Source organism: Bombina bombina, chromosome 7 (assembly GCF_027579735.1).
Source record: "Bombina bombina isolate aBomBom1 chromosome 7, aBomBom1.pri, whole genome shotgun sequence".
NCBI classification, from domain to species: Eukaryota; Metazoa; Chordata; class Amphibia; order Anura; family Bombinatoridae; genus Bombina; species Bombina bombina.
In genome coordinates, this window is record NC_069505.1 from 557,001,145 (window position 1) to 557,014,886 (window position 13,742).

Consider the following 13,742-nt stretch of genomic DNA (forward strand, 5'->3'; position numbering starts at 1 on the left):
TCTGGTTAGGTTTCCAGCCCTGTCTGTAGCGAGCAACAGTTCCTTCCTGTTTTGGAGCGGAGGAAGTTGATGCTGCTCCTGCCTTGAAGTTACGAAAGGCACGAAAATTAGACTGTCTAGCCCTTGGTTTGGCTCTGTCTTGAGGCAGGGCATGGCCCTTACCTCCAGTAATGTCAGCGATAATTTCTTTCAAACCGGGCCCGAATAATGTCTGCCCTTTGAAAGGTATGTTAAGCAATTTAGATTTAGAAGTCACATCGGCTGACCAGGATTTTAGCCACAGCGCTCTGCGCGCCTGAATGGCGAATCCGGAATTCTTAGCCGTAAGCTTAGTTAGATGTACTACGGCATCAGAAATAAATGAATTAGCTAGCTTAAGGACTCTAAGCTTGTCTATAATTTCATCCAATGGAACTGAGCTAATGGTCTCTTCTAGAGACTCAAACCAGAATGCCGCCGCAGCCGTGACAGGCGCAATGCATGCGAGGGGTTGTAATATAAAACCTTGTTGAGTAAATATTTTCTTAAGGTAAGCCTCTAACTTTTTATCCATTGGATCTGAAAAGGCACAGCTATCCTCCACCAGGATAGTGGTACGCTTAGCCAGAGTAGAAACTGCTCCCTCCACCTTAGGGACCGTCTGCCATAAGTCCCGTGTGGTGGCGTCTATTGGAAACATTTTTCTAAATATAGGAGGGGGGGAAAAGGGTACACCGGGCCTATCCCTCTCCTTGGTAATAATCTCTGTAAGCCTCTTAGGTATAGGAAAAACGTCAGTATACGCCGGTACCGCATAGTATCTATCCAGCCTACATAATTTCTCTGGGATTGCAACCGTGTTACAATCATTCAGAGCCGCTAATACCTCCCCTAATAATACACGGAGGTTCTCAAGCTTAAATTTAAAATTTGAAATGTCTGAGTCCAGTTTATTTGGATCAGATCCGTCACCCACAGAATGAAGCTCTCCGTCTTCATGCTCTGCCAATTGTGACGCAGTATCAGACATGGCTCTAACATTATCAGCGTACTCTGTTCTCACCCCAGAGTGGTCGCGTTTACCTCTAAGTTCTGGCCATTTAGATAAAACTTCAGTCATAACATTAGCCATGTCTTGTAAAGTGATTTGTAATGGCCGCCCTGATGTACTTGGCGCCACAATATCACGCACCTCCTGAGCGGGAGATGCAGGTACTGACACGTGAGGAGAGTTAGTCGGCATAACTTTCCCCTCGTTGTCTGGTGAAATTTTCTTGACATGTACAGATTGGCTTTTATTTAAAGTAGCATCAATGCAATTAGTACACAAATTTCTATTGGGCTCCACATTGGCCTTTGAACATATTGCACAAAGAGATTCCTCTGTGTCAGACATGTTTAAACAAACTAGCAATTAGCCTAGCAAGCTTGGAAAATACTTTTCAAATAAATTTACAAGCAACATAAAAAACGTTACTGTGCCTTTAAGAAGCACACAAAACTGTCACAGTTGAAATAACAATGAACCGGATTAGTTATAGAAACCACATTTTTACAGTAAATGCATTAATTTAGCAAAGGATTGCACCCACTAGCAAATGGATGATTAACCCCTTAATACCAAAAAAACGGATAACAATAAAATAACATAATTTATGCTTACCTGATAAATTCCTTTCTTCTGTAGTGTGATCAGTCCACGGGTCATCATTACTTCTGGGATATTAACTGCTCCCCTACAGGAAGTGCAAGAGGATTCACCCAGCAGAGCTGCTATATAGCTCCTCCCCTCTACGTCACCTCCAGTCATTCGACCAAGGACTAACGAGAAAGGAGAAGCCAAGGGTGTAGTGGTGACTGGAGTATAATTTAAAAAATATTTACCTGCCTTAAAAAAACAGGGCGGGCCGTGGACTGATCACACTACAGAAGAAAGGAATTTATCAGGTAAGCATAAATTATGTTTTCTTCTGTTAAGTGTGATCAGTCCACGGGTCATCATTACTTCTGGGATACCAATACCAAAGCAAAAGTACACGGATGACGGGAGGGATAGGCAGGCTCTTTATACAGAAGGAACCACTGCCTGAAGAACCTTTCTCCCAAAAATAGCCTCCGAAGAAGCAAAAGTGTCAAATTTGTAAAATTTGGAAAAAGTATGAAGCGAAGACCAAGTTGCAGCCTTGCAAATCTGTTCAACAGAGGCCTCATTCTTAAAGGCCCAAGTGGAAGCCACAGCTCTAGTGGAATGAGCTGTAATTCTTTCAGGAGGCTGCTGTCCAGCAGTCTCATAAGCTAAACGAATTATGCTACGAAGCCAAAAAGAGAGAGAGGTAGCAGAAGCTTTTTGACCTCTCCTCTGACCAGAGTAAACGACAAACAGGGAAGACGTTTGTCGAAAATCTTTAGTTGCCTGTAAATAAAATTTAAGGGCACGAACTACATCCAGATTGTGCAAAAGACGTTCCTTCCTCGAAGAAGGATTTGGGCACAAGGATGGAACAACAATCTCCTGATTGATATTCCTGTTAGTGACTACCTTAGGTAAGAACCCAGGTTTAGTACGCAGAACTACCTTATCCGAGTGAAAAATCAAATAAGGAGAATCACAATGTAAGGCTGATAACTCAGAGACTCTTCGAGCCGAGGAAATAGCCATTAAAAATAGAACTTTCCAAGATAACAACTTTATATCAATGGAATGAAGGGGTTCAAACGGAACGCCCTGTAAAACGTTAAGAACAAGGTTTAAACTCCATGGTGGAGCCACAGCTTTAAACACAGGTTTAATCCTGGCCAAAGCCTGACAAAAGGCCTGAACGTCTGGAACTTCTGACAGACGCTTGTGTAACAGAATGGACAGAGCTGAGATCTGTCCCTTTAAGGAACTAGCGGATAACCCCTTTTCTAAACCTTCTTGTAGAAAAGACAATATCCTAGGAATCCTAACCTTACTCCAAGAGTAACCTTTGGATTCTCACCAATATAGGTATTTACGCCATATTTTATGGTAAATCTTTCTGGTAACAGGCTTCCTAGCCTGTATTAAGGTATCAATAACTGACTCAGAAAAACCACGCTTTGATAAGATCAAGCGTTCAATTTCCAAGCAGTCAGCTTCAGAGAAGTTAGATTTTGATGTTTGAAAGGACCCTAAATCAGAAGGTCCTGTTTCAGAGGTAACTACCAAGGTGGACAGAATGACATGTCCACCAGATCTGCATACCAAGTCCTGCGTGGCCATGCAGGCGCTATTAGAATCACTGATGCTTTCTCCTGTTTGATTCTGGCAATCAATCGAGGAAGCATCGGGAAAGGTGGAAACACTAAGCCATCCTGAAGGTCCATGGTGCTGTCAAGGCATCTATCAGGACCGCTCCCGGATCCCTGGATCTGGACCCGTAGCGCGGAAGCTTGGCGTTCTGTCGAGACGCCATGAGATCTATCTCTGGTTTGCCCCAACGTCGAAGTATTTGGGCAAAGACCTCTGGATGAAGTTCCCACTCCCCCGGATGAAAAGTCTGACGACTTAAGAAATCCGCCTCCCAGTTCTCCACTCCCGGGATGTGGATTGCAGACAGGTGGCAAGAGTGAGACTCTGCCCAGCGAATTATCTTCGATACTTCCATCATTGCTAGGGAGCTTCTTGTCCCTCCCTGATGGTTGATATAAGCTACAGTCGTGATGTTGTCCGACTGGAACCTGATGAACCCCCGAGTTGTTAACTGGGGCCAAGCCAGAAGAGCATTGAGGACTGCTCTCAATTCCAGAATGTTTATTGGAAGGAGACTCTCCTCCTGATTCCATAGTCCCTGAGCCTTCAGAGAATTCCAGACAGCGCCCCAACCTAGTAGGCTGGCGTCTGTTGTTACAATTGACCAGTCTGGCCTGCTGAATGGCATTCCCCTGGACAGATGTGGCCGATAAAGCCACCATAGAAGAGAATTTCTGGTCTCTTGATTCAGATTTAGAGTGGTTGAATGGAATGAAGGACACGACATGCATTTTGAAGTTTTGTTAACCTGTCCTCTGTCAGGTAAATCTTCATTTCTACAGAATCTATCAGAGTCCCCAGGAAGGGAACTCTTGTGAGTGGAAAGAGAGAACTTTTCTCTTCGTTCACTTTCCATCCATGCGACCTTAGAAATGCCAGTACTATCTCTGTATGAGATTTGGCAGTTTGAAAGCTTGAAGCTTGTATCAGTATGTCGTCTAAGTACGGAGCTACTGAAATTCCTTGCGGTCTTAGTACCGCCAGAAGAGTGCCCAGAACCTTTGTGAAGATTCTTGGAGCCGTAGCCAGTCCGAATGGAAGAGCTACAAACTGGTAATGCCTGTCTAAAAAGGCAAACCTTAGATACCGGTAATGACTTCTGTGAATCGGTATGTGAAGGTAAGCATCCTTTAAATCCACTGTGGTCATGTACTGACCCTCTTGGATCATGGGCAAAATTGTTCGAATAGTTTCCATCTTGAACGATGGAACTCTTAGGAATTTGTTTAGGATCTTTAAATCCAAGATTGGCCTGAAGGTTCCCTCTTTCTTGGGAACTACAAACAGATTTGAGTAAAACCCTTGTCCTTGTTCCAACCGCGGAACTGGATGGATCACTCCCATTAATAAAAGATCTTGTACGCAGCGTAGAAACGCTTCCTTCTTTGTTAGGTTTGTTGACAACCTTGACAGATGAAATCTCCCTCTTGGGGGAGAGGATTTGAAGTCCAGAAGGTATCCCTGAGATATGATCTCTAACGCCCAGGGATCCTGAACATCTCTTGCCCAAGCCTGGGCGAAGAGGGAAAGTCTGCCCCCCACTAGATCCGGTCCCGGATCGGGGGCCCTCAATTCATGCTGTCTTAGGAGCAGCAGCAGGTTTTCTGGCCTGTTTGCCCCTGTTCCAGGACTGGTTAGGTTTCCAGCCTTGTCTGTAGCGAGCAACAGCTCCTTCCTGTTTTGGTGCAGAGGAAGTTGATGCTGCTCCTGCTTTGAAATTACGAAAGGAACGAAAATTGGACTGTCTAGCCTTGGCTTTGGCCTTGTCCTGAGGCAGGGCATGACCTTTACCTCCTGTAATGTCAGCAATAATCTCTTTCAAGCCGGGCCCGAATAAGGTCTGCCCTTTGAAAGGAATATTAAGCAATTTAGATTTAGACGTAACATCAGCTGACCAGGATTTCAGCCACAGAGCTCTGCGTGCCTGAATGGCGAATCCTGAATTTTTAGCCGCAAGTTTAGTTAAATGTACTACGGCATCTGAAATAAATGAATTAGCTAACTTAAGGAATTTAAGTTTGTGTGTGATGTCATCTAGTGTGGATGATTGAAGTGTCTCTTCCAGAGACTCAAACCAAAATGCTGCTGCAGCCGTGACAGGCGCAATACATGCAAGAGGTTGCAATATAAACCCTTGTTGAACAAACATTTTCTTAAGGTAACCCTCTAATTTTTTATCCATTGGATCTGAAAAAGCACAGCTATCCTCCACTGGGATAGTGGTACGCTTAGCTAAAGTAGAAACTGCTCCCTCCACCTTAGGGACCATTTGCCATAAGTCCCGTGTGGCGGCGTCTATTGGAAACATCTTTCTGAATATAGGAGGGGGTGAGAAAGGCACACCGGGTCTATCCCACTCCTTAGTAACAATGTCAGTAAGTCTCTTAGGTATAGGAAAAACGTCAGTACTCGTCGGTACCGCAAAATATTTATCCAACCTACACATTTTCTCTGGGATTGCAACTGTGTTACAATCATTCAGAGCCGCTAATACCTCCCCTAGTAACACACGGAGGTTCTCAAGCTTAAATTTAAAATTTGAAATGTCTGAGTCCAGTTTATTTGGATCAGAACCGTCACCCACAGAATGAAGCTCTCCGTCTTCACGTTCTGCAAACTGTGACGCAGTATCAGACATGGCCCTTGCATTATCAGCGCACTCTGTTCTCACCCCAGAGTGATCACGTTTACCTCTTAGTTCTGGTAGTTTAGCCAAAACTTCAGTCATAACAGTAGCCATATCTTGTAATGTGATTTGTAATGGCCGCCCAGATGTACTCGGCGCTAAAATATCACGCACCTCCTGAGCGGGAGATGCAGGTACTGACACGTGAGGCGAGTTAGTCGGCATAACTCTCCCCTCGTTGTTTGGTGAAATATGTTCAATTTGTACAGATTGACTGTTTTTTAAAGTAGCATCAATACATTTAGTACATAAATTTCTATTGGGCTCCACTTTGGCATTAACACATATAGCACAGAGATATTCCTCTGAATCAGACATGTTTAACACACTAGCAAATAAACAGCAACTTGGAAATACTTTTCAAAGTAATTTACAAATAATATGAAAACGAACTGTGCCTTTAAGAAGCACAGAAAAAAATTATAACAGTTCAAATAATTAAGTTATAGCATCAATCTTTGTCAGAATATACAGTTTTAGCAAAGGATTGTTCCCCTCAGCAATGATAACTAACCCAGGCAGCAGAAAAAAATACACAAATAAACGTTTTTTTTTTTTTGTTTTTTTTTTATCACAGTCAATACAATCACCACAGCTCTGCTGTAATGATTACTTCCCTCAAAAAAGGCTTTGGAGATCCCTGAACTCTGTAGAGATGAACCGGATCATGCAGGAAGAAAATGAACCTCTGACTGAGTTTTTTTGATGCATAGTAAAAGCGCCAAAAATGGCCCCTCCCCCACACACATAACAGTGAGAGGGATCAGTGAACTGCTCTAATTTAAATCAAAACTATTGCCAAGTGGAAAAATAGTGCCCAAAACATTTTTTCACCCAGTACCTCAGAGAAAAAAACGTTTTTACATGCCAGCAAAAAAACGTTTTACCTCAATAATTAATTGTCATTTAAAACCTATTGCAAGTCCCTGCAAATTAGGTTAAGTCTATGTATACAGTCTAAAAACCAGAGAAGTACCATTCCCCAGAAAACTGAAGTGTAAAATATACATACATGACAGCCTGATATCAGCTACATCTACTGCATTCAAGGCTGAGTTTACATTATAACAGTATGGCAGGATTTTCTCATCAATTCCATGTCAGAAAATAATAAACTGCTACATACCTCTTTGCAGATTAATCTGCCTGCTGTCCCCTGATCTGAAGTTTACCTCTCCTCAGATGGCCGAGAAACAGCAATATGATCTTAACTACTCCGGCTAAAATCATAGAAAAAACTCAGGTAGATTCTTCTTCAAATTCTACCAGAGAAGGAATAACACACTCCGGTGCTATTATAAAATAACAAACTTTTGATTGAAGATATAAAAACTAAATATATCACCATAGTCCTCTCACACATCCTATCTAGTCGTTGGGTGCAAGAGAATGACTGGAGGTGACGTAGAGGGGAGGAGCTATATAGCAGCTCTGCTGGGTGAATCCTCTTGCACTTCCTGTAGGGGAGCAGTTAATATCCCAGAAGTAATGATGACCCGTGGACTGATCACACTTAACAGAAGAAATATACGTTTTTATCACAGTCAAAGCACAGTCTCACAGGTCTGCTGTGAGTGATTACCTCCCTCAAACTAGTTTTGGAGACCCCTGAGCTCTGTAGAGACGTCCTGGATCATGCAGGGAGAGCAAGGAAGACTTGTGACTGAATTTCTACTGCGTAGTAAAGCGCCAAAATAGGCCCCTCCCACTCATAATACAACAGTGGGGAAGCTCAGTAAACTGATTTTATTCAAAACAAACGACAGCCAAGTGGAAAATAATGCCCATAAAAATTTTCACCAAGTACCTCATAACTAAAACGATTAACATGCCAGTAAACGTTTTAAATATAAATACATGAAGTTATAAAAAAGCCTGTTGCTAGTCGCTTTCACTGCAGAAAGGCTATAAGTTATATGTATACAGTATTTTCTTAGTGAAGTGCCATTCCCCAGAAATACTTCAGTGCCAACATACATACATATCAGCCTGATACCAGTTGCTACTACTGCATTTAAGGCTGTACTTACATTATATCGGTATTAGCAGTATTTTCTCAGTCAATTCCATTCCTTAGAAAATAATATACTGCAACATACCTCTTTGCAGGTGAGCCCTGCCCGCTGTCCCCTGTTCTGAAGTTACCTCGCTCCTTAGAATGGCCGAGAACAGCAAATGGATCTTAGTTACGTCCGCTAAGATCATACACAAACTCAGGTAGATTCTTCTTCTAATACTGCCTGAGAAAAAAACAACACACTCCGGTGCCGTTTAAAATAACAAACTTTTGATTGAAGAAATAAAAACTAAGTTTAATAACCACAGTCCTCTCACACATCCTATCTATTAGTTAGGTGCAAGAGAATGACTGGGTATGACGTAGAGGGGAGGAGCTATATAGCAGCTCTGCTTGGGTGATCCTCTTGCACTTCCTGTTAGGAAGGAGTTATAATCCCATAAGTAATGGATGACCCGTGGACTGACTACACTTAACAGGAGAAAAGGTTGCTATTCTGAAATGGTGCAAATTGAACTGTTGTAAACCGAGGGCCACCTGTACTAACTTTATGAATTAGGTTTGAATAAGGACACATACAAATGTATTTTATTATTTTTACATTTATCCTGAAGAGGTTTTGCAATATTTGTTTTATGTATGTTGATCGTTATACTAATTCTTTATTCTTTAGATCCTTTATGCGCAGACAACTGATGTCATTGTCACTCACTAAAGGCATGCTGGGATTGAATGTATTTTGTTATATGTGACAATACAGATCTGCTTCATTTAAATCTCATTACAAATCAGGGATCTCAGTAACTTACATTTAGGCAGTGGACGAGGCCGGTGAAGGATCATTAGTAGCAGCAGCTAAAATAGAAGATAATATTTATCATCCATAGAAAAAGTAACATCTCAGGCTCAGATACTGAGGGGAAGTGACATCAGCAGGTAACATACACATATAAACATCACTGATACCGCATATAATGTGACAGTGTCACCCCTCCTCACATACACTACTACATCAGGTCATGTATACACGTCACTGATACAGCATATAAGGTGACAGTGTCACCCCCTCCTCACATACACTACTACACCAGGTCACATATACACATCACTGATACAGCATATAATGTGACAGTGTCACCCCCTCCTCACATACACTACTACACCAGGTCATGTATAACCATCACTGATACAGCATATATTGTGACAGTGTCACCCCCTCCTCACATACACTACTACACCAGGTCATGTATATACATCACTGATACAGTATATAATGTGACACTGTCACCCCCTCCTCAAATACACTACTACACAAGGTCATGTATACACATCACTGATACAGCATATAATGTGACAGTGTCACCCTCTAATCACATACACTACTACACCAGGTCATGTATACACATCACTGATACAGCATATAATATGACAGTGTCACCCTCTAATCACATACACTACTACACCAGGTCATGTATACACATCACTGATACAGCATATAATGTGACAGTGTCACCCCCTCCTCACATACACTACTACACAAGGACATGTATACACATCACTGATACAGCATATAATGTGACAGTGTCATCCCCTCCTCACATACAGTACTACACCAGGTCATGTATATACATCACTGATACAGCATATAATGTGACAGTATCACCCCCTCACATACACTACTACACCAGGTCATGTATACACATCACTAATACAGTATATAATGTGACAGTGTCACCCCCTCCTCACATACACTACTACATCAGGTCATGTATACACATCACTGATACAGCATATAATGTGACAGTGTCACCCCCTCCTCACATACACTACTACACAAGGACATGTATACACATCACTGATACAGCATATAATGTGACAGTGTCACCCCCTCCTCACATACACTACTACACCAGGTCATGTATACACATCACTGATACAGCATATAATGTTACAGTGTCATCCCCTCCTCACATACACTACTACACCAGGTCATGTATACAAATCACTGATACAGCATATAATGTGACAGTGTCACCCCCTCCTCACATACACTACTACACCAGGTCATGTATACACATCACTGATACAGCATATAATGTGACAGTGTCACCCCCTCACATACACTACTACACCAGGTCATGTATACACATCACTGATACAGCATATAATGTGATAGTGTCACCCCCTCCTCACATACACTACTACACCAGGTCATGTATACACATCACTGATACAGCATATAATGTGACAGTGTCACCCCCTCCTCACATACACTACTACACCAGGTCATGTATACACATCACTGATATAGCATATAATGTGACAGTGTCACCCCCTCCTCACATACACTACTACACCAGGTCATGTATACACATCACTGATACAGCATATAATGTGACAGTGTCACCCCCTCCTCACATACACTACTACACTAGGTCATATATACACATCACTGATACAGCATATAATGTGACAGTGTCACCCCATCCTCACATACACTACTACACCAGGTCATGTATACATATCACTGATACAGCATATAATGTGACAGTGTCACCCCCTCCTCACATACACTACTACACCAGGTCATGTATACATATCACTGATACAGCATATAATGTGACAGTGTCACCCCTCCTCACATACACTACTACACCAGGTCATGTATACACATCACTTATACAGCATATAATGTGACAGTGTCACCCCCTCCTCACATACACTACTACACCAGGTCATGCATACACATCACTGATACAGCATATAATGTGACACTGTCACCCCCTCACATACACTACTACCCCAGGTCATGTATACACATCACTGATACAGCATATAATGTGACAGTATCACCCCCTTCTCACATACACTACTACACCAGGTCATGTATACACATCACTGATACGGCATATAATGTAACAGTGTCACCCCCCTCCTCACATACACTACTACACCAGGTCATGTATACACATCACTGATACAGCATATAATGTGACACTGTCACACCCTCACATACACTACTACACCAGGTCATGTATACACATCACTGATACAGCATATAATGTGACAGTGTCACCCCCTTCTCACATACACTACTACACCAGGTCATGTATACACATCACTGATACGGCATATAATGTAACAGTGTCACCCCCTCCTCACATACACTACTACACCAGGTCATGTACACACATCACTGATACAGCATATAATGTGACAGTGTCACCCCTCCTCACATACACTACTACACCAGGTCATGTATACACATCACTGATACAGCATATAATGTGACACTGTCACCCCCTCACATACACTACTACACCAGGTCATGTATACACATCACTGATACAGCATATAATGTGACAGTATCACCCCCTCCTCACATACACTACTACACCAGGTCATGTATACACATCACTGATACAGCATATAATGTGACAGTGTCACCCCCTCCTCACATACACTACTACACCAGGTCATGTATACACATCACTGATACAGCATATAATGTGAGTGTCACCCCCTCCTCACATACACTACTACACCAGGTCATGTATACACATCACTGATACAGCATATAATGTAACAGTGTCATCCCCTCACATACACTACAACACCAGGTCATGTATACACATCACTGATACAGCATATAATGTGACAGTGTCACCCACTCCTCACATACACTACAACACCAGGTCATTTATACACATCACTGATACATCATATAATGTGACAGTGTCACCCCCTCACATACACTACTACAGCAGGTCATGTATACACATCACTGATACAGCATATAATGTGACAGTGTCATCCCCTCACATACACTACTACACAAGGTCATGTATACACATCACTGATACAGCATATAATGTGACAGTGTCACCCCTCCTCACATACACTACTTCACCAGGTCATGTATACACATCACTGATACAGCATATAATGTGACAGTGTCATCCCCTCCTCACATACACTACTACACCAGGTCATGTATACACACCACTGATACAGCATATAATGTGACAGTATCACCCCCCTCCTCACATACACTACTACACCAGGTCATGTATACACATCACTGATACAGCATATAATGTGACAGTGTCACCCCCCTCCTCACATGCACTACTACACCAGGTCATGTATACACATCACTGATACAGCATATAATGTGACAGTGTCACCCCCTCCTCACATACACTACTACACCAGGTCATCTATACACATCACTGATACAGCATATAATGTGACAGTGTCACCCCCTCCTCACATGCACTACTACACCAGGTCATGTATACACATCACTGATACAGCATATAATGTGACAGTGTCACCCCCTCCTCACATACACTACTACACCAGGTCATGTATACACATCACTGATACAGTATATAATGTGACAGTGTCAACCCCTCCTCACATACACTACTACACCAGGTTATATATACACATCACTGATACAGCATATAATGTGACAGTGTCACCCCCTCCTCACATACACTACTACACCAGGTCATCTATACACATCACTGATACAGCATATAATGTGACAGTGTCACCCCCTCCTCACATGCACTACTACACCAGGTCATGTATACACATCACTGATACAGCATATAATGTGACAGTGTCACCCCCCTCCTCACATACACTACTACACCAGGTCATGTATACACATCACTGATACAGTATATAATGTGACAGTGTCAACCCCTCCTCACATACACTACTACACCAGGTCATGTATACACATCAATGATACAGCATATAATGTGACAGTGTCACCCTCTCCAAACATACACTACTACACCAGGTCATGTATACACATCACTGATACAGCATATAATGTGACAGTGTCACCCTCTCACATACACTACTACACCAGGTCATGTATACACATCACTTATACAGCATATAATGTGACAGTGTCACCCCCCTCACATACACTACTACACCAGGTCATGTATACACATCACTGATACAGCATATAATGTGACATTGTCACCCCATCCTCACATACACTACTACACCAGGTCATGTATACACATCACTTATACAGCATATAATGTAACAGTGTCACCCCCCTCACATACACTACTACACCAGGTCATGTACACACATCACTAATATATAATAAGCTGGTTATTTACCTTTATAGGAATTCTTTCTGTTTCCTAAAAATAAAAACAAGAAAAAAAAAGGTTCAGGAATGTGTAATCTGAGTTCTGACAAGAAACCTAATGTTTTTATTTTATGATTTAGATAGAGCTTACAATTATAAACAACTTTGTTCTAGATTACAAGCTTACATTACTCTAATGTGGGCTTGTATTACAAGTGAGGCACGACCTCGCGTTCGCATTGCACTGAAGCATTGAGCACATGAGAGTGCACTTCCATAGGCCCCAACTAATGCAGCGAAGAGGGTCACGCAGCGATGGCCAGCAATTATATATATATATATATGTCTATACAGTATATATATACAGGTTTATTTATATGTTATATAACTTATGTGTGTATGTACACATATTAACACAAATGTATATAAGCACCGGCTATAGGTTCATTTGCATTTCTGAATTGAAACTAACAGCAAACTAGGGGACTGGTTTATAATTAACCTTTTCATTAATAGAGTTTCTGGCCAATGCACTTACTGTACACAAAGTATCCAGCAGCAGCAGCAGCAGCGATAAGCAGGATAACAGCAATAATGATGTAGATATAACTCTGGGAATCTTTCTTCGGTTCTGATAATAAAACATAAAGAGACACGGGAG

The 13,742-nt window shown here is 42.0% G+C and overlaps 1 protein-coding gene across 1 annotated transcript in view; it reads right to left on the reverse strand.

Moving 5' to 3' along the window:
- LOC128667036 (H-2 class I histocompatibility antigen, Q9 alpha chain) overlaps nucleotides 1-13,742 on the reverse strand; it is a 215,021-nt gene that overhangs the window by 41,367 nt on the left and 159,912 nt on the right. The window contains exons 5-7 of the mRNA XM_053721900.1: nucleotides 13,620-13,712; nucleotides 13,110-13,133; nucleotides 8,766-8,811 (exon numbers count right to left, since the gene is read on the reverse strand). Coding sequence (XP_053577875.1) covers nucleotides 8,768-8,811; nucleotides 13,110-13,133; nucleotides 13,620-13,712 — 161 coding nt within the window. The 3' untranslated portion in view covers nucleotides 8,766-8,767. The remainder of the gene's footprint in view (nucleotides 1-8,765; nucleotides 8,812-13,109; nucleotides 13,134-13,619; nucleotides 13,713-13,742) is intronic.